Source organism: Hylobates moloch, unplaced genomic scaffold, assembly GCF_009828535.3.
Source record: "Hylobates moloch isolate HMO894 unplaced genomic scaffold, HMol_V3 SCAFFOLD_37, whole genome shotgun sequence".
NCBI classification, from domain to species: domain Eukaryota; kingdom Metazoa; phylum Chordata; class Mammalia; order Primates; family Hylobatidae; genus Hylobates; species Hylobates moloch.
Genome location: NW_026652312.1, coordinates 71,491 through 92,900, shown reverse-complemented (window position 1 = coordinate 92,900; position 21,410 = coordinate 71,491). Strand labels below are relative to the sequence as shown.

Sequence of the window (21,410 nt, the reverse complement as noted above, 5' to 3'; positions counted from 1 at the left end):
AGGCTGTGAAGAGCTGTAAGTGTGGAAGAAGAACAGTTTTAACTTAACGGTTTGGGTGATGTGTGCTAGCGTAGATTTTAGAGTTGGTGAGGGAAATGATCATGTGGTATTTTAAGAAGTTTGAGGTTTTAGGTAAAGTGCATAAACTAGGGCAGTGTTGTCCACAGTTGGACTATTTGTGAGCTCTTGAGTCTGAGGTTTCAGGGGACATGGTCAATACAGAGAGAGAGTGGTTCAGGAGAGCAGGACGAACATTTGAGCACCTAATGTGTTGGGTTCTATGCTACATGTTTCAACACATTTTTCTCACAGAAAACTTGTGCTTTATATGGCATTTAAGCCTCACAGAAGCTCTGAACTAAGTACTATCCCATTTTACAGACATAGCAACCGAGGCCCAGATTGAGTTGCTGAGGTTCCACAGCTGGTAAGTGACGGTGGTTGTATTCAAGCCCAATCTGACTTCAGAGCCCTTGCTGTCATCTTATTGTTGCCCTTTGTTGAATTATCAGAACCACAGCTCTTGCGATTCTCTAAACCTTGTAGACAATTTCTTGTTCGTGGAAGTTTAAGTTAAGCAGAAGTCATGTGTATATGAATCAAGGCAGCATATTTTGTGTGTGCAGCAATCTGACCTAAAACCTTGAAACTGGAATGTCCTAGGCATTTAACACTCCCAGGAAACGGACCCATCCTTAGAGGCTACAAATTAACCAGGCTTATCTTGTTGATTCAACAAGCTGTAATAGCAAAGAAAACTCAATAATCTTCTGAAGATTTATAAAACAAGGCATTTCATTTGTTAATCTATCTTGAAAAATCTTCACAGGAAAGTAGTTTGGGTAAACAAGATATTGACAAGGTAGAAATGAATAAATGATTGTTTCTAACTTCTCATATGAGTGCAGCAAGGGGAAAATGATAATGGCATATGGCCTCTACCTCCTTTCTCTCTGGAGACTGGCCGTCCACCCTAATAATCGTCTGCAGCTCCTTACTCACCTCCTGTGTTCTTCTATCCACAAGTCCCTGTCAGAAGTTTCTGAGTTACCCAATTAAGTTTCTGTGGGAGGCAGGTAACCTGCTGGCAGTGGTCTGGTGAGGGTGGCAGGAAGGTGCCGGGCTGGCAGCTCTGCATTGATACCCTGGCTGCTGTTGGACACTCAGTGTGGTGTGGGCACTCAGGAGGGCGGCGATAGGGCAGTGCTTTTCTCAGCTGATGGAGGAAGTACAAACATATTGCAGATCCATTCTGATAGGAGAATTTGATAAATTCTTTGGACAGGAAACTTATTTCAAAATTGATTCTCCTTAGCTTGAGAGAGAAGAGGGTAACTGATGTATGTCAGCATCCATAAGGTTTGTAAAGTTTCTCAAACAGGCATTTTAAGTGGAATGACTATATTTAATATTAATATTCCTCTCAGATTTTCATTTGGAACTCTGAAATGAGGACCTGATTAATCTGAGACAATAACGGTTTGCAGGAGAGCTTTTAAAAAAGGTAACTATACAATGTGGGCTTTTTGGTTTGTTTTTCTAGAGATATTTAGTCAAGGTAACAAAACCCTTTGGGAAAAACGATTTTAGCATTAAGAAGAGAAATTTTGCCAAGTGATCTTATTAAACTGACAGGTATCCATATCGTATCTCCCTTTTCCTTAAGGTGTATGGGAGGCCAAAGTGAGGCTCACCATGGTTCAGTTGTCAGCGTTGGGGTACAGGCACGCCCCACCTTCCTATTCCTTTTCTTTAGTTCCCATGCCCAAACTCCAGGTCCTAAGAAGAGCAGATAGTGGATTAGGCTTTTCATAGGTGCTTAAATCAGTCAATCTTAGGTTCATATTTTTTAGAGTACTTAATTTCTTAAAAGTATTGCTACATGTATGTTACTGCAAATAAGTGTATGTATGAAACCTGCTATGCATGTGAACTTGATAAAATTGTGAACTTAAGAAACTTACTTGACAGATTTCACTATTCACTAACTTCTACTATTAAGGTATGGCTAGTAAGAAATAGTATTATAAAGAAGCATACATATAATTCAGTGTTTGTTTATTGTGGTTCTATAGATGCCTAAAAAATAGTCTTCCCAGCCAGGCATGGTGGCTCACGCCTGTAATCCCAGCACTTTGGGAGGCCGAAGTGGGTGGATCACTTGAGGTCAAGAGTTCGAGACCAGCCTGGCCAACGTGGTGAAACCCCGTCTCTACTAAAAATACAAAAAATTAGCTGGGTGTAGTGGTGGGCGCCTGTAATCCCAGCTACCTGGGAGGATGAGGCAGAAGAATTGCTTGAGCTTGGGAGGCAGAGGTTGCAGTGAGCTGAGAATGCACTACTGCACTCCAGCCTGGGCGACAAAGCGAGACTCTGTCTCAAAAAGAAAAAAAAAAAAAAAAAACCCAAGAGGAATGTTAAATTGAATTCCAGGGCATAAGGTGTGTGCAGGTATGTATTTCTGTGACAAATCCAAACATAGTTTTCTAGATCTTAGAGTTCTTTAAATTCTGAAAACTTAGAGATTGACTGATAAGCCAGATCATAATATGTTTACACTGCCCTCTCTCTAATGGGGTTGAGTTTCCTTTGGAAAGATGATCAGAAATCTCCAGTCACCAGAACTTCAGCTTCAACTCTCTGACCCTGTGCAAGTTCAGGCCTGATCAGGGATGACCGCAGTGGCCCTGGTGGCCCTTGAATTGTAACTAAGAGTAGTTGATGATATTTTCATCTCTTTCTAGCATTCATTTCTTTTTCTTGAATATTTAGACTTCCCTCTAGTTTGTTCTTCCTTTAAAAGGTGTTTATTCTTTAGTAAATAAGTAAGTAGCTACTAAGTGATATAGTTAGATGGAGGCAATTGGATGGATTCAGGGAATTGTGTCTTATGTATTTAGTAGCCTGAGAATATGTAATTCTTGGAGTTTTTTTTTTTTTAAGATACTCTTTTGAAAAGGTTATGCTGGTTCTTTTCTGTTCCTGGGGCCTGCATGCATAAAAGTCAGCGATCCATGCTGTAAGGAACACGAGATGCTCATTGACTCTTGTCATTTGCTTGTGCTTAATCTGTCTCATTTTCATTCAGCAAGTAACATTTTTCAAATGCCAGCTCCTGTGCTAGAGGCTAAGGATGCAGAGAGAAGATTCAGCCCCACCTTCAAGGAATGGACTCTTGCAAATTCCTGTCAGTTTGTCTCAATCTTTAGATTCTGTTCTTTCGTCTTTACTCAGGTATCTACCTCAGATTCTGCCTCTTTGCTCCAGTGATTTAAAAATGAATTGTGAGCCTATAATCCCAGCATTTTCAGAGGTCAAGGCAGGCAGATCACTTGAGGCCAGGAGTTAGAGACCAGCCTGGCCAACACAGCAAAACCCTGTCTCTACTAAAAGTACAAAAATTAGTTGGGTGTGGTGGTGCACACGTGTGTTCCAGCTACCCAGGAGACATGAGAATCGCTTGAACGCAGGACCCAGGTGTTGCAGTGAGCTGAGATTGCACCACTTCACTCCTGGGCAACAGAACAAGACTGTCTCAAAAAAAAAAAAAAAGTAAGAAACTTTAGAAGCCAAATGTAATGGCTCACACCTATAATCCCAGTTCCTTGGGAGGCAGAGGTGGGAGCAGCACTTGAGGCCAGGAGTTTGAGACCAGCTTGGGCAACATAGCAAGACCCCCATCTCTACAAAAACATTTTTTTTAATTAGCCAGGTGTGGTGGCACACGTCTGTAGTCCAGCTACTTGGGAGGCTGAGGCAGGAGGATCACTTGAGCTCGGGAACTTGAGGTTACTGTGAACTGTGATCAGACTTCTGCACTCCAGCCTCGGCAAAAGCAAGACCCTGTCTCTAAAAAATAAATAAATAAAAAGACTTGTGCTGATTTTTCATGTTAGTATTTTTTAGTTTTACATTTCTCTTTCATGCTTACTTTTAAAATAATTGAGCCAACCTCTCTGTCCCTTTTTGTTATTGCATGTAAATCTACAGCCTTCTGATGTAACCTAGGCTTGCAGAATCTTCCATCCATCACCTTCCTAGTACGCCTCTTGGCCCTTATTCCAGCAATTAGTTGCTTAAAACAAAGCCCTTTGTGTTGGTAGTGGTACTATATAACTTACAGTCTATGCACTGTTGGACAAGGGGATTGACACACTCTTCCTTTCCCTACCACTGCAGTGGGAAGATCATTTAGAAGACTAAGTTCGATTTGAACCTAGGGCCCAAATTACCTACTGCAAATCAATCCTCCTCCTCCCCTTGCCCCTCGCAAAAGCTAGAATTCACTGTGAAAGGTGACATTGTCTCTATATTGACATATGGTCAGTATGAGGGAAAGGTCCCTAATATAGATCTGTCCCGTGGCATGACCAGCATGTTGTGGATTTCTGACAAATGCAAAGCAGTGAAGGAGTTTGAGCTCAAAATACAAATATTTTAAGTGTTCAAATTTCCTTTTTTTTTTTTTTTTTCCATAAGGACCAGACTCATTGATGGCAAGTCGTCATCATCTTGCTGTAAATTTATAACACACGATGAACAAGACCTTGGAGGAACTTGTAAAGAGAAGTCACTGAAGCCTTGTATCTTTAGGTGTCCATTTTGGAGAGTGTATATATGCATGTGTAAGAAGCATAGGGGTGAAAGGGTCATGAAAACCTTTGGTTGAAAATGGTGATGGGGTCATTATGTGTAAGAAAATCTTTGTACTTTTCAGTTAACAATTCTACAAAATGAGAACTGTCTTGGGAAACTGGGCTTTATGAATTCAAAAGCATACTTTATGAAATTCTTTATCTCTCATGTTTAAAATTACTTGAACAGACAAATAAATGTTGAACATCAGACTTTGCCTGATTGCTGTTCCTTTCAATGGGAAAAATATAAATCCTGATAATAGGGTTTATATCTTTTTAAACCCTTATATTTTTATAAACCCTGATAATAGGGGAAAATATAAACCCTATTACCAGGGTTTTTCCTACTATTTTTCCTACTATTCCCCCTTGGATAATAGTAGGAAAAAATGTTAGTCCGCACGAAGTTCTCATTCATCTCACCACTCTCTTTCCCATTTGTGAGAAGGAATACAAAGCTGCACAGGCTCCCCTTTTAGTAACAGAATCCAAGACTAGAGAGTCAGATCACCTGTTAAAATTACAGTATTGCATCATGCATCTTTGATTTGTATTTGCAGCCTTCCCACTACTTGGATTAAGTTGTAAAAATCACAGGTAACCATGGTCCAGTGGCAAAGCTGTATCTCTCTTTGGGTTCTTTGTTGCAATTAGCAACTCTTGTTAACTTAAACAGGAGGGACTTTAGTGGAGGAATATTAGGAATGTATAGAATTGATGAGAAGACAGAAGAATTAGGGTTCAAATAGGCAACAAGGCAATTCTGGAGTTCCAGGAACCATGGACTACTTGAAGGTGTTTGTACTAAGTCCCACCAGGCTTTGTACTAATTGCTGTCTGGGCAGGAATATGATAGTGCCAACCGTTTTTGGTCTTCTGTGCCGGTACTTACAAGGAATTCCCAGGGAAGGAGCATCCAGCTGGCATAGCTTGGGCCATACGAACACACCTTGATAGAGGAAGGATGGACCCGATTGCAGTCTCACCAGGCCTTGTCTAAGAAAGACCATTCTTCAAAGGCAAATTCGGATGGATTTATTGGAGGAAGTTATTTAAGCAGCCAAAAGAATCAAGCAGTCACCCCAGGACAGTAGAAGGGAGTAAGGACGGAAGCAGCCAGTACTAATTTTCCTTGGTAAATGAGGGTTAGAAAAATGTGCATATGTGCATTGGCTTTGAGGCAGGTCTCTCTGTCTCTGGCTCTCTCTATCTTCCCCCTCCCCCACCCATCCCTCCCCAGCAGTTACACTTTGATTTGTTTTGAGAAATTAGGTTTTTAAAAAAGTCCTTGTGACTGCTTCAATGTTTACCCTATTTACCCTATGGCATAATTTACCAGTTGTTAAATCTGCTCTATCCATAACTTCCTGGCTGTCAAGAATTTTACATTTAAATGTATTTATCAGTAGTGAAACTTTGACCTTTTGGACTCACCTGGATAAATAAACCCATCCCTTTGTGTTTCTCTTTCAGCATCCAGTCCTGGATGAGCCAATAGCTGAAGCTGTCTGTATTATCGCAGACACAGATAAATGGAGTGTGCAGGTAGCTACAAGTCAGAGGAAAGTGACGGACAACATGAAACTAGGCCAGGATGTCCTGGTCTCTAGTCAGGTGTCCAGTTTGCTTCAGTCCATTTTACAGCTCTACAAGCTTCACCTCCCTGCTGATTTTGTAAGTACTGGTTCTTATATCACCAAAGAAGTCTACTTTTAAAATGCTTTTAATGACATTTTGATTATAAAATCACAAATTCAAAAATGCTGTTTTAATATAATTGGAGATTAGCATAACTAAAACTAGAACATGCAACATAAAACCCCCAACAGGATAGATTTCAGTAACAATAGCTCTTCCATGAAACAAATAATGAGGAGCGGCACTGGAATTTTTTGGAACGAGGTATATGGTGCAGTAAATAAGGAATGGGTGGAGAGATCAAGCATAAAAGGAAACTGTAAATCATCCACTGGAGAACTCATGAGTTCTCCTTTTATTAGATTGATATTATAATAAGTAGGCCAGTTTCTGAAGGGATTGTAGTTCCTTTTATTAAGCAAACATTTTCACAAAGGTGTTAAGGATAAAATAGAATATCATTTGTGTAAACATTGCCGACATTTCCAGCTTTGAAGTACTATACACATGTAAGATTATATCAATTGTTCCTTTTTTTTTTTTTTTGGACAGAGTCTCACTCTGGAATGAGTAGTGCAGTGGCGTGATCTCTGCTCACTGCAACCTCTGCCTCCCGTGCTCAAGTGATCCTCCCACCTCAGCCTCCTGAGTAGTTGGGACTAGAGGCATGTGCCACCATGCCAGCTAATTTTTGTATTTTTTGTAGAGATGAGTTTCACCATGTTTTGCCATGTTGCTCAGTCTGGTCTTGAGTTCCTGGGCTCAAGCAATCTGCTTCTTTCCAAATGGGATTTTAAAATCACTTCCGTAACAATACTTTAAATACAAACAACAGACAGAGCCTATACACTCTTAGAAAAGTATCAGTAGCTCCCCCCAGCCACTGGAATTAACATGCACAACAAAATCTTCTCAGTATCTGCGTATGTGCAGAGAAATTGAAAGAAAGAGAAAATACATTTAGAGAGGGAGGGGGAAAGGTTTCAAAAGAAGAAAAGCTTTTCCAGTGATGATGAACACTTAGAGAGAGAGAGAAGCTTAAGGGCATATGGCATATAGCTGGGTAGAGCTTGGATGGGCTGACCTCAGAGACAGGTGTGTGAGGAAAGAGTCTGCTTTCTCTGCTGTTCCCTCCTGTCTGCACAGCGCTGTTCTCTGCAGCACAGCCCCAAACCAAAACATCTGTTATCTGCCTCCTGGCCTCCAAAAATGATGCAAACCTGTTTACCCAACAAAGCAGGAAGTTTTTTAATATTAATTACCTATGCTAATTGCTAATGTAATGGTCATTGTCCTGGGTTTTTTTGACCAAATCTATACTTGTACCTATTCCTCAAAAAGAGTCAAGACTTTTATGACTTTGAAGAAGGTGCTCTGAAATACCATCTGGTTGTTATCAAAGTCGTGACAGTGTGGCAAGGCAGGAAGACCATTGAGCATAGCTGGGTTGTGGTCTAGGCTTTGCCGTTGGTTAGTTGTGTAACAATGGATAATCCCGAGTCTCTCCGAACCTCAGCTTTCTTATTTGTAAAAGGAAGATAGTACCTGTTCAACAAGGGTGCTGTGAGGATCTTCTGAAAATTAGGGATATAACTGCTTTTTACTGCCAAAGCACCATGCCAATATTATAAAATACTTTAAAAGCCATATATGTTAGCTTTAGAGTCCCATAACCCGGGGTCAAATCCAAGTTCTGCTACTTCCTAACCATGTAATCTTTCAAAGCTTTAATTTCCTTATCTGCAAAGCTGGGGAAATAATAGAACCTATCTCCTATGGTTATGAAATTATATTAGGGAATGAATGTAAAGCACTTGGAATAGTGTTAGATGTTAGAAGCACTCAGTAAACAGCTACTATTAGTATGATAGTCAATAACAATTAGTTTCATGAAACAATATTAATGGTTGCAAAGACTGACAACACCTTTTTTCCAAACTCTTTATTTGGGCTTTAAGCTGAAGCGTACTCTTGCAAGACATCTGTCCTGGGGCAATATGAGAAGCACTTATGGATTATTATGATCTTACTTTTCGTTCTACAGTAGTAGGCAGTTTCTCCTTCTAAAAGCAGGTTGAGTTATGCTGATTTAGAGGCTAATGTTTCCTTTTCTGTAAGAGAAGGAATGTATATTAGACTTCATAGTTTACTTCATAAGTATTTGCCAAACTTTTATATTTCATTCTATAATACATAGGTCTTGTCATAGTTGATATCTTGGTTATCAAAGCAATAAATTGTTATAGTTAATTCTTTTTACTTCCTTTGGACAGAAGTATGTCCAGACACTTACTAGTGTGAATGACTTATTTAATCTGACAAAACCAAGATCAAAGAAAATTTTATCTGCAGTTTAAAATTCTCCTTAAAAAAATCACTTGAATGAAACCTGTGATTAAATGGCTTTTAGAACCTTCAATACAAAAAGAGAAAGTAGCTATTTGAAATTTTGGAAGTTAAAAATTGGAGAAATCCATCTCAGGAATAAAATCCCAGAAAGAGGAGTTTAAAAAGCCCCCAGCATGGTTCAATTGAATAATCAAGTCTTTTAAAAAATGCTTTCTTCTTTCTTTCTTTTTTTTTTTTTTTTTTTTTTTGAGACAGAGTTTCATTTTGTCACCCAGGTTATAGTGCAGTAGTATGATCTTGGCTCACTGCAGCCTTGACCTCCTGGGCTCAAGCAATCCTCCCCCCTCAGCCTCCTGAGTAGCTAGGACTACAGATGTGTGTGCCACTATGCCCAGGTGATTTTTTAATTTTTGTAGAGACAGAGGCTCACTATGTTGCCTAGGTTGGTCTTGAACTCCTGGTCTCAAGTGATCCTCCTACCTCAGCCTCCCAAAGTGCTGGGATTACATGCGTGAGCCACTGTGCCTGGCTAAAAGTTGTCTAAATGCTTTGATTTCACATCTAGTATATATTTCATATAGACCACAGTTCTTATTTCCACACTGCATCATACAGTTTTCATATAGGCTGTGAACACTGTAATTACTTTTTCCAAACCGAAAGGGTTCAATGTAATATGAATATTATTTTTAATATTTTGTGACTCCTATTAAAAATTTTCTATATCACTCCATAAGGAACTGAAAGCTAATAAAGATCCTTTTACCACCTTGTTTACTTGGAAGAGCATTTCCATTAGAATTGGTGAAATCCTTACTTTATTACTCTTAGTCACTTAGCAGTTGTGTTTCATCCACCTGACACAATGTATTTAAGATTTTAAACCAATGGAAAACTGAAAAGATTGCATCTCTGATAGATATTTTTTCCATGTCACTGATCAGCCCAGATGGTCAAGATCAACATTTTCAAATGCATCTGTTAATCTTTTTACCTTGAAAATAACAGGCCTAATGGTCTAGAAGAAAATTATGTATGATGGAATTACCCTTGCCAAAGCCATCAGGTGTCTTACTGAAGATGCTCGGGTAGCTCTGCCTGCCAAATGCAAAAGTATTTGCCTCTGGTGAAAGACACAGATGGTTGCTATTCTCTAAAAAAATGAAGCTGAACACAATTCCAAGGGTAAAGATGTCCTGAAAATAATTGCCTTTTCTTTATTGTTATTAAAGACCTAGTTAAAATACATTCTTGAAAGCAAAAGAAAAAAAAAAGTTGTGGGGAGGTTTAAAATGACCTGTTCCGGTCAGTCTCCTCTGGAAATGTACTGGGCCAGAATAATCTGAGATATTGGGGGAAAAAACAAAAACCATACTGTTTACTAAATTATTTATAACAAAAATGCAAATTGCTATGTGGTTACATGTAAATTCACATTCTCGAGATTGTTTAGCTATAAAAATTATATCAAGGAGTTCTTAATGTGGGAAAGGATTATTATAAAGTTTTTTAAAGGCAAGAAACATACTTTTGGAATGATTTCAACTATGAAAAAAATGCTTGTTTAAAAAGACTAGAATAATACATATGTAAATCTTAATAGTTAGCAAAAGTAAACTTTGTTTTATAAGAACCTATTCTTATACCTGGTAGTGGTAGGGTTTGAGATGGCTTGTGATTTTTTAAGTGTATTTGAAACTGATGAGATTAAAGCTGTGTAGTTAGAAATGAATTAAGAAAATTCTGACTCTTAAAATATTGGCAGAGATTTGACTTCTAGCCCTCATTGTGAATGTTCTTGGCTTTGCAGTGCATCATGCATCTTGAAGATAGACTACAGGAGATGTACCTTAAAAGTAAAATGCTATCTGAATATCTCCGGGGACACACACGAGTCCATGTGAAAGAATTAGGTGTCGTACTGGGGTGAGTTCTGTGAAGTGCCGTCACTTCTCCCTTTGATAGGTATCCCTAGCATTGTACCCACTGACGTGTTTAGCCTGTGCCACACTAAACCTCAGGCCCTGGTAACCCATCAAAGTATGTGGAGTCCATCAGATACGTGCCTCTGCAGCTCCCCAATGAACAGCATGTTCCATTATCTGATACTGGGTTTCACACCTACAATCAATCGCAGGACTTTAGGCTGGTCATGCTTTGTTGCTCTTCTCCGTGGATTATCTTCTGCTTGAAAAGAAAATTTAATCCCACACTGCCCGTTTCTAGTAACTGAATAAGATGCCGAAGTCACAAGCTGTGGGACGCGCAGCAGCAGCTTGCGTTTACATTTCACTTCCTGGAGGAGGAGCAGGTCTGCACATTCCACCTGGTGGCAGGAAAGGCCCTTCTAGGCTTGAGGAGCCTGCCTGCGTGTCTTGGGGGGACAGTGCTTTCCTTCCTTTATTATAAGCCCACCAAAGAGGAGACTTGTATGTTACTAAAAATGCCTATCATCCTCCAGAGGGTGTTTGCCATAACTTCTCTAGGGGAAGTAATTCTGACTTTTGTTTTACTGTCTGCTTGATTTTTCAAAAGAGAACAAAAAGACATTGTACATTTGGGGAACTGCCCCCGCTTATCCATGATGATGATTCCCCTCACTTGGGAGAAGAAAATATTGTTTATAATGTCGACGTTTAAATTCTCTAAGCCTCCTAAGAGACTGGGGCCTTCGTGTTTTCCTTAGATTTCTCATCTTTCACACCCAGAATGTGACGCCTGTGTTGTTCGGCTCTTGGCATTTCCTGTCATAGATTATTCTTACATACTTTATTTACAAAGTATTTCCCCCTTATGAGGTGTTTGCTTTTGCAGTTAACTTGCAACATGTCTCTTTGTCGTTTATTTTTTTGCTTTTGTTTATATCTCTCTACCAGCCCCATACTTCAATCCTGCCTTATTAGTTTTTTATTATTATTATACTTTTAAGTTCTGGGATACATGTGCAAAATGTGTTATTATTATTATACTTTTAAGTTCTGGGATACATGTGCAAAATGTGCAGGTTTGTTACATAGGTATACACGTGCCATGGTGGTTTGCTGCACCCATCAACCCGTCATCTACATTAGGTACTTCTCCTAATGCTATCTGTATGTTGAACCAGCCTTACATCCCAGGGATGGAGCCAATTGGATCGTGGTGGATAAGCTTTTTGATGTGCTGCTGGATTCGGTTTGCCAGTATTTTATTGAGGATTTCGGCATTGATGTTCATCAGGGATATTGGCCTGAAATTTTCTTTTTTGTTGTGTCTCTGCCAGGTTTTGGTATCAGGATGTTGCTGGCCTCGTAAAATGAGTTAGGCAGGAGTCCCTCTTTTTCTATTTGGAATAGTTTCAGAAGGAATGGTACCAGTTCCTCTTTGTACCTCTGGTAGAATTTGGCTGTGAATCCGTCTGGTCCTGGACATTTTTTGGTTGGTAGGCTATTAATTACTGCCTCAATTTCAGAACTTGTTATCAGTCTATTCAGAGATTTGACTTCTTCCTAGTTTAGACTTGGGAGGGTGTATGTGCCCAGGAATTTATCCATTTCTTTTAGATTTTCTAGTTTATTTGCGTAGAGGTGTTTATAGTATCCTCTGATGGTAGTTTGTATTTCTGTGGGATCAGTGGTGATCTCCCCTTTATCATTTTTTGTTGCATCTATTTGAATATTCTGTCCTTTCTTCTTTATTAGCCTGGCTAGAGGTCTATTTTGTTGATCTTTTCAAAAAACCAGCTCCTGGATTCATTGATTTTTTGAAGGGTTTTTTGTGTCTCTATTTCCTTCAGTTCTGCTCTGATCTTAGTTATTTCTTGTCTTCTGCCAGCTGTTGAATGTGTTTGCTCTTGCTTCTCTAGTTCTTTTAATTGTGATGTTAGGGTGTCGATTTTAGATCTTTCCTGCTTTCTCTTGTGGGCATTTAGTGCTATAAATTTCCCTCTAAACACTGCTTTAAATGTGTCCTAAAGATTCTGGTACGCTGTGTCATTGTTCGCATTGGTTTCAAAGAACTTTTATTTCTGCCTTCATTTCGTTATTTACCCAGTAGTCATTCAGGAGCAGGTTGTTCAGCTTCCATATAGTTGTGTGGTTTTTAGTGAGTTTCTTAATCCTGAGTTCTAATTTGATTGCACTGTGGTCTGAGAGACTGTTTGTTATGATTTCCATTCTTTTGCATTTGCTGAGGAGTGTTTTACTTCCAATTTTGTGGTCAATTTTAGAATAAGTGTGATGAGGTGCTGAGAAGAATGTATATTCTGTTGATTTGGGGTGGAGTGTTCTGTAGATGTCTATTAGGTCTGCTTGGTCCACAGCTTGCGTTCAGGTCCTGAATACCCTGTTAATTTTCTGTCTCGTTGATCTAATATTGACAGTGGGGTGTTGTTAAAGTCTCCCATTATTATTGTGTGGGAGCCTAAGTCTCTTTGTAGCTCTTTAAGAACTTGCTTTATGAATCTGGGTGCTTCTGTATTGGTTGCATGTAGATTTAGGATAGTTAGCTCTTCTTGTTGCATTGATCCCTTTACCATTATGTAATACTCTTCTTTGTCTCTTTGATCTTTGTTGGTTTAAAGTCTGTTTTATCAGGACTAGATTACAACCCCTACTTTTTTTTGCTTTCCATTTGCTTGTAGATCTTCCTCCATCTCTTTATTTTGAGTCTATGTGTGTCTTTGCACGTGAGTTGGGTCTCCTGAATACAGCACAAAGATGGGTCTTGACTCTTTATCCAATTTGCCAGTCTGTGTCTTTTAATTGGAGCATTTAGCCCATATTTGATTTAAGGTTAATATTGTTATGTGTGAACGTGATCCTGTCATTATGATGCTAGTTGGTTTTTTTGCCCGTTAGTTGATGCAGTTTCTTCATAGTGTCGATGGTCTTTACAATTTGGTATGTTTTTGCAGTGGCTGGTACTGGTTGTTCCTTTCCATGTTTAGTGCTTCCTTCAGGAGCTCTTGTAAGGCAGGCCTGGTGGTGACAGAATCCCTCAGCATTTGCTTGTCTGTAAAGGATTTTATTTCTCCTTTGCTTATGAAGCTTAGTTTGACTGGATATGAAATTCTGGGTTGAAAATTCTTTTTTTTTTTTTTTTTTTTGAGACAGAGTCTTGCTCTGTCACCCAGGCTGGAGTGCAGTGGCATGATCTCGGCTCACTGCAACCTCCGCCCCTCCAGGTTTAAGCAATTCTCTGCCTCAGTGTCCGGAGTAGCTGGGATTACAGGCGTGTGCCATGAAAATTCTTTTAAGAATGTTGAATATTGGCCCCCACTCTCTTCTGGCTTGTAGGGTTTCTGCAGAGATCTGCTGTTAGTCTGATGGGCCTCCCTTTGTGGGTAACCTGACCTCTCTCTCTGGCTGCCCTTAACATTTTTTCCTTCATTTCAACCTCTGTGAATCTGACCATTATGTGTCTTGGGGTTGCTCTTCTCGAGGAGTATCTTTGTGGTGTTCTCTGTATTTCCTGAATTTGAATGTTGGCCTGCCTTGCTAGGTTGGGGACGTTCTCCTGGATAATAATCTGAAGCGTGTTTTCCAGCTTGGTTCCATTCTCCCTGTCACTTTCAGGTACACCAATCAAACGTAGATTTGGTCTTTTCACATAGTCTCATATTTCTTGGAGGCTTTGTTCGTTTCTTTTCATTTTTTCTGTAATCTTGTCTTCACACTTTATATCATTAAGTTAATCTTCAATCTCCGATATCCTTTCTTCTGCTTGATCGATCCAGCTATTGATACTTGTGTATGCTTCATGAAGTTCTCGTGCTGTGTTTTTCAGCTCCATCAGGTCATTTATGTTGTTCTCTAAGCTAGTTATTCTAGTTAGCATTTCACCTAACCTTTTTTCAAGGTTCTTAGCTTCCTTGCATTGGGTTAGAACGTGCTTCTTTAGCTCAGAGGAGTTTGTTATTACCCACCTTCTGAAGCCTACTTCTGTCAATTCATCAAACTCAATTCTCCATCCGTTTTATTCCCTTGCTGGTGAGGAGTTGTGATCCTTTGGAGGAGAGAGGCGTTCTGGTTTTTTGAATTTTCAGCCTTTTTGCACAGGTTTCTCCCCATTTTCATGGATTTATCTACCTTTGGTCTTTTACGTTGGTGACCTTCGGATGGGGTCTCTGAGTGGACATCGTTTTTGTTGATGTTGATGCGGCTGTTTTCTGTTTGTTAGTTTTCCTTCTAACAGGCCTGTCTGCTGCAGGTCTGCTGTGGTTTGTTGGAGGTCCACTACAGACCCTGTTTGCCTGGGTATCACCAGTGGAGGATGCAGAACAGCAAAGTTTGCTGCCTGTTCCTTCCTCTGGAAGCTTCGTCCCAGAGGGGCACCCACCAGATTCCAGCCAGAGCTCTCCTGTATGAGGTTCTGTCAGCCCCTACTGGGAGGTGTCTCCCAGTCAGGATACACAGGGGTCAGGGACCCACTTGAGGAGGCAGTCGGACCCTTAGCAGAGCTCAAACGCTGTGTGGGGTATCTGCTGCTGTCTTCGGAGTTATCAGGCAGGGATGTTTAAGTCCGCTGAAGCTGCGCCTACAGCCGCCCCTTCCCCCGGGTGCTCTGTCCCAAAGAGATAGGGGTTTTATCTATAATCCCCTAACTGGGGCTGCTGCCTTTTTTTCAGAGATGCCCTGCCCAGAGAGGAGGAATCTAGAGAGGCAGTCTGGCCCCAGTGGCCTTGCTGAGAGCTGCAGTGGGCTCCGCCCAGTTTGAACTTTCAGGCGGCTTTGTTGACACTGTGAGGGTAAAACCGCTTACTCAAGCCTCAGCAATGGCGGACGCCCTTCCCCCAACCTCAAATGTCCCAGGTCGACCTCAGACTGCTGTGCTGGCAGTGAGAATTTCAAGCCAGTGGATCTTAGCTTGCTGGGCTCGGTGGGCATGGGACCCACTGAGCCAGACCACTCGGCTCCCTGGCTTCAGCCCCCTTTCCAGGGGAGTGAACGGTTCTGTCTCGCTAGCGTTCCAGGTGCCACTGAGGTATGGAAAAAAAAAAACTCTTGCAGCTAGCTCAGTGTCTGCCCAAATGGCCGCCCAGTTTTGTGCTTGAAACCCAGGGCCCTGGTGGTGTACACACCCAAGAGAATCTCCTGGTCTGTGGGTTGTGAAGACCATGGGAAAAGTGCAGTATCCAGACTGGAGTGCAGATACTGAATTCCTCACCGCTTCCCTTGGGTAGGGGAGACAATTCCTCAAACCCTTACACTTCCCGAGTAAGGCAACACCCCACCCTCCTTCTACTCGCCCTCCGTGGGCTGCACCTGCTGTCCATCCACTCCCAATGAGATGAGCCAGGTACATCAGTTGGAAATACAGAAATCACCCACCTTCTGCATCGATCTTGCTGGGAGCTGCAGACCGGAGCTGTTCCTATTTGGCCATCTTGCCTTATTAGATTTTCCATTGCCAAATGTGTACCTTACATTTCAAGGACTTTACCTCATCCTTGACACTTACAGGTGTGCATCATCAACATGTGTAATCATAAGCTTTTATTCCCCTTTGCACTCATCTCTAGGTCCTCTTAGTGCATTATTAGTGGACTCATGTTCATCCTTCCTTTATCCCCTTCCTCCCATAGTCAGGGCCAGTAGCACTAAAAGTCCTAGAGAACCTCTGTGCACTCTGAAATCAGATCTGTATGTAGCATTACTGGAGAAGGACTGGAAAACTCCATGAGGTAATGCCAGATACTTTTTTATTTTGAGGAATTCAAGGGTAAGAATTAGGACATAGTCCACAAACTGAAACAGTTCAATTTTTTTTTTTCATGGCACCTGGCATCATTTTTAGCCAGTGCCCATACCGTATCCACCTCTGCTGTAAGAGAGGCAGCCAAAGCTGTGTCCATTTGAAACCATGATGTCTCTTAACCCAGTACCTTTTAGTGTCACTTTGCTCTCAGAATCTTGTGGCTTAAATGCTCAATGAGGATCCCAGTATAAACTTTGAACAAATTCCCAATGTTTTTTAAGAAATTGCTACCATCACCATTTTTCTAAGACCAATTTGAACTTAGGTGAAAAATCAGTATGCATTTAGAAGTGTTGGCTGGAAGAATGAGTTTATAATGGAGAAAACCTTAAAGTATGATACAATGAAGTTATATAGGGAATACAGGAAAGTTAGAAAGTCTGGTGACCCCTGCCAAGGGAAAAAGAGCTTTATGTCCACACACAGGCACAACACATGTCCTGTATTTCTCTCCCTTTGCCTCCCTGGTCAGTGTCCACTGGAATATTTTATTAAAAGAGTAAATTTATTATCCTTCCGTTTTGCTTTTTCATTAGTTTTAAATGATAATCTATCAAACTTAGTACCTAGAAATAATACTTTCTCATAAAACCATGCTCTTTTAAAGTAATATTCTTTTCTTTTCTCAATATTCAGGATTGAATCCAACGACCTGCCTCTGTTGACTGCTATTGCCAGTACTCATTCTCCTTATGTGGCTCAAATACTCTTATAAGCTAAAGCTCAGGACAGTTCTTCCTTGGAAGAAAAAAATCAAATTCTCAACTGAAGGAGAAAGGAATAAGCTCTCTTTGATGTCAAAAGCATGAGAAGAGCAAACAGAAACAGTCATTCCACCTTTTTGTTTTGTGTTTTTGCTGTCAAGCTGATGCTTCATTGAAGACTTAGGTTTACTTGACATAATGGCGTCTGTGATTGTTGTGAACACTTTAGGCCATTTGTTACCCATGAATCAACAAAGAAACTGACCTTTTTGGTAGGAGGAAACATAAGCACTAAACACTAAGCTGTTGCAACAGATTGCCTTGTGCTGTTTGGGCAGAATAAAGACAAGTGAGTTGAGCGGGGTGGTCAGCAGTGTACATAACATTCCAGTAGGAAACTGCTTCCGAGTTTAAGCATGAGCTCCCCAAACTGGAGAAAACATATTTTGCTATTCTGAGACAATAGTCAGAATACAGACTTTGGATTCCAGGTCACAGTTTGCTTTTTACACAAGGTAAAGCAAAGAAAGCCACATTGTGCCATCTTCAGCTCCAGTGGCTGTATCAGTGACTGTTTGACATAAAACATGTAAGAGAATTGCTTGTTGGGAAGAGTGCTTTAGGGACCCACTGTTTTCATTTCTTCTTGGAGTTTACCTTGTTTCAGATGCAGCCACAGGTAGGTCAGAGATGGATTGTTGGTGCAATAAACCCAAGAATCAATGTAGCCTCTTAATCCCATCAAGATGTAGTTTGTAGCAGCAAAGTGTACAGTCTGAAACCATATGTTTTATCCTTATATTTTAGAGCTTTCAGCAGCCTTTTTAAGAGAGGCCATTTACCAAAGTTATTTCTATAAGCTCAAGAGTGTTTCGGTTGGTAAGTTCTTCCAGCTGAAGCCACTTTTTCCTTATAGTTAATACAAATAACTATTTTTACTTTAAAAGGCACAGCTGTCCTGGTGGGAAATGAAACCTGCAACAGTTCAGGATGACTAATGAAAGCAATTAGCTTGAACATTTAGAAACAATTCATATATGATCTAAATTTTTATATTATCGTTTCTGTGCCTTCTAATTCCTGCATCCTTTTCAAAACATCTTTCCAGAAATTAACTTACACATTGTATAAAACCAACCAAAATGATTTCCCAAAGTTCATGCAAAAAAAAAAAAAAAAACCTAATTTTCTGTTAATATAGAAGAAACTTTAGTTTACTGACCGTGAAACAGACTATGTACTGACATCCAGGGCAAAGTAAAAGACTTTTAAATATTGGTCATTAAAGGACACGAGCTAAGCTAGCAAAGCAAAACATCTTTAGCACTTTGCAGATCCCAAGCAGTTAACCAGGCTCTGATTCCCTTCCACTGTTTTATGAATTCCAGTTCTTTTCATGTGTGGTTGAACCTAAGAATATGAAGTAATTTCCCTATTAGGGACTAGAATGACTTCAATTTTTTCATTTGATAAAAATCAAAACTGCTACGTTTCCCTCTTTTTTTTTAATGATGCAAAATGTAGATGAGTGCATTAAGGTTTGTAAGATCTTTATCATTTTATGTCATTCATTGAAAATTGAAATGTTCATTGTTCTTAATGTTTTCCTATTTCCTTTTGCCTAGCATTTGACTTTGGTGTTTTAAGTTCTGTAGTTCCATGACATCATTGTTTGCTGTTGTGTTACAGAGAGAGAAGGAACCTCACCTGTGGCTCAGCTCCCCCCACATCCATTTCTCATTACGTGTACATAAACTGTCAGAGCTGATGTTACAGCTTTTACAGTTTAAAGCATTCCCCTCGTCTCTAGTTCCTTTTTTCTTGTTTACATGTTTTGGGCACTTTCCCTCATTCACCACCTTCCAGGGTTTCATAGAAAATAAATCAGTTCAATTCTAATGTGGACATAGTGGCATGTTGATAATTAGACCCATATAGGGGACACTGAGCTTTAAATCGTTGACTCTAAACTCTATACATTAAAAAAATTCAGCCCAGGCCCCTCAAAGCCTGAGAAAATTTAATTTGCTCTTAATCTAATGTTCCAAAACTCACTCTTGGAAAAATGCCTGTTGGAAAACTACAGGTGGGTCACATGTGGGGGCTGTCTCCATGACACTCAGGATTCCAGTCAGAACCTAATCCTCATATCTATTGCCTACAAAAATAGACCAAGAATGTTGCTGCTCTTTTATAATCCTTTAAATATTTAACATTCAAGTTTTCTTTGTCTTAAATTCAGCCTCTTCCTAAAAGCGAAAAAGAAAAAAAAAAAAAAACCTCACAGAATTGTGTTGAGATCCACCGCTCACACGCTGTGCACCACCCAGTGGCTTCATTCTGGCTTAGCCGCAGAGGCAAGAAAGGGACCCCACTCGCTCCCATGCCCACCTCAAGAAAAAACATAAAACAATTTTTTTTAAAAAAGAAAAGAAATCTACCTCAGTTGACAGGATTCCACCTTTAGGGTTTCTTCAACTTTTAAGTCTTACCTGTTGAGTGTAATTTTTGTAGCATCTTGCTTTTCTAAGCAAGCTAGTGAGGCATGACAGAGCAGAAGTCTGTAAATGTCCCTGTGATGGACCTCTTTCTAGCATGTTGCAGTTTTATTTTTAATAAATTGATAAGTGAAATGAATGTAAAGGTAATTGTGTATGTTTTAGACATGACAATGAAAATTTAAAATGTAACTTCCATACTTGTGCATAATTCCAAAGTATTTTATTTTTTATCAGTGTTAAATAGCTTTTTGTACAGGCTTCAATCCATTTTTCTGAAGTGTGCTGTTTTTTAATGAAAGTAACTATAATCTTTTCACATCCCACGGAACTGCCGTTTACACATTGCAACTTTTTAAACTTAACCATATTTTTCAAAATTAACGTTTTTGGAGGGAGAAAAATCCCCGCTTGCTAAATGATACTAAACCGTTGTTTGGGCTCTTATAATTAGGTCCTGAGATTTTATAAAAACTTAGTCTGTAGCTTTTTAGGTTCTTCACTATAGTTGGTTGTACATAAAAATAAAGAATATAAAGTACCCCAAAATTCTTTTAAATGTCTGGATTTTTCCACTAATATGTACTTTAGAGAATATTTTGTTCATGCATACTTTCACGTTAAGTTGAAAATGTCTTCAGCTTCTCTTGGTAAATGTGAACCATTTGTTTTTTATTGTGCTTGGGGGAGAGGATATTTTAATATAATTTTTGCCTAAATCAAGCAGTCCCCTCTGAATGTTAATTTTTAAATGTCAAAATATGAACCATATATCTTGAAAGTGAGATTGCAATATGCTTAAATTTAAGTGGTATTTCAAAAACGAGAAAATTCTGGAATTTGTTATTTGAAGCTCCATAAGAGAAATTGATAGGACTTCGTTTTTGATCAGTTTGAATAGATACCAATGTCATTGTGTGGGAATTTTTTTTAACTTGTTTATGTATTATTTTGATCCATTTTTTGTGGCATTTGGTGCAATAAAACTTTTGAATTTATCTTGAACATTTTCCTGGTGCTGCATGCGATTTGTTACATTTAATAAAATGTGGAGGTCTCATTTCTAACAATTCATGCTGAAAACAAGCTGATTGATTATATATCTCAGTGGTTTTTAACCGGGGTGTTTTGGAAATGCGGGGACATTTTTGGTTAGCGTAATGACTGACAGGTTAGGGTTACTGGCACAGAGAGGGTGGGGGCTCAGATGATTGATAGGCGAGAGGTCCTGCACCACGAGAGGCAGCCCCATGGGATGAGGACTTGTCCCACCCACCTCCTGTGTAACCCTTGAATGTCCTGCTGGACATTTATATGGCTAAAGCCTGTTTATAATTAAGCAGATAATTCTGCTATACATAAAAACACAATGTATTTTTACATGATTTTTGTATATAATGCATTCTCCAGGAATGCAGTTGTTGTATAAATTGAGGGAAGAGTTTTACTTTGTAAGATTTAGAATTTTAGCAAGAAGCGGTCACTTGGTCTTTACCAAGAATTTATATACTTTAGGAAAACTGCATTTCCAATGGTAATGTAGTTTGGTAGCTATGGTACCCATGGAATTTGAGTCATCAATACAGCACATCTCTATCAGTCTTCATTTGTAGCCCCTGCATTCATGAAGACTGTATATATGGATGCCTACTTCATTATATTTTTTGAGATGGGGTTTCACTCTTATGTTATTGCCCAAGCTAGAGTGCAATGGTGCAATCTCGGCTTTCTGCAACCTCCGCCTCCCAGGTTCAAGTGATTCTCCTGCCTCAGCCTCCCAAGTAGCTGGGGTTACAGGCACGCACCACCACACCTGGCTAATTTTTTGTATTTTTAGTAGAAATGAG

General features: G+C 39.7%; 1 protein-coding gene and 1 long non-coding RNA gene across 7 annotated transcripts in view; one reads left to right on the top strand and one right to left on the bottom strand.

The window, feature by feature from the left end:
* The window catches only part of LOC116463459 (folliculin-interacting protein 2), a 136,677-nt gene extending 116,109 nt beyond the window's left edge, over positions 1-20,568 (top strand). For all 6 annotated transcript variants that reach the window (XM_032146575.2, XM_032146573.2, XM_032146572.2 and 3 more), the window contains 3 exons: positions 6,111-6,311; positions 10,435-10,550; positions 16,998-20,568. In XM_032146575.2, coding sequence (XP_032002466.1) covers positions 6,111-6,311; positions 10,435-10,550; positions 16,998-17,076 — 396 coding nt within the window. In that variant the 3' untranslated portion in view covers positions 17,077-20,568. The remainder of the gene's footprint in view (positions 1-6,110; positions 6,312-10,434; positions 10,551-16,997) is intronic.
* Positions 8,170-21,410, bottom strand: part of LOC131382518 (uncharacterized) — an 80,381-nt gene continuing 67,140 nt past the window's right edge. The window contains exon 3 of the long non-coding RNA XR_009212064.1: positions 8,170-8,386. This is a non-coding gene — a long non-coding RNA (uncharacterized LOC131382518). The remainder of the gene's footprint in view (positions 8,387-21,410) is intronic.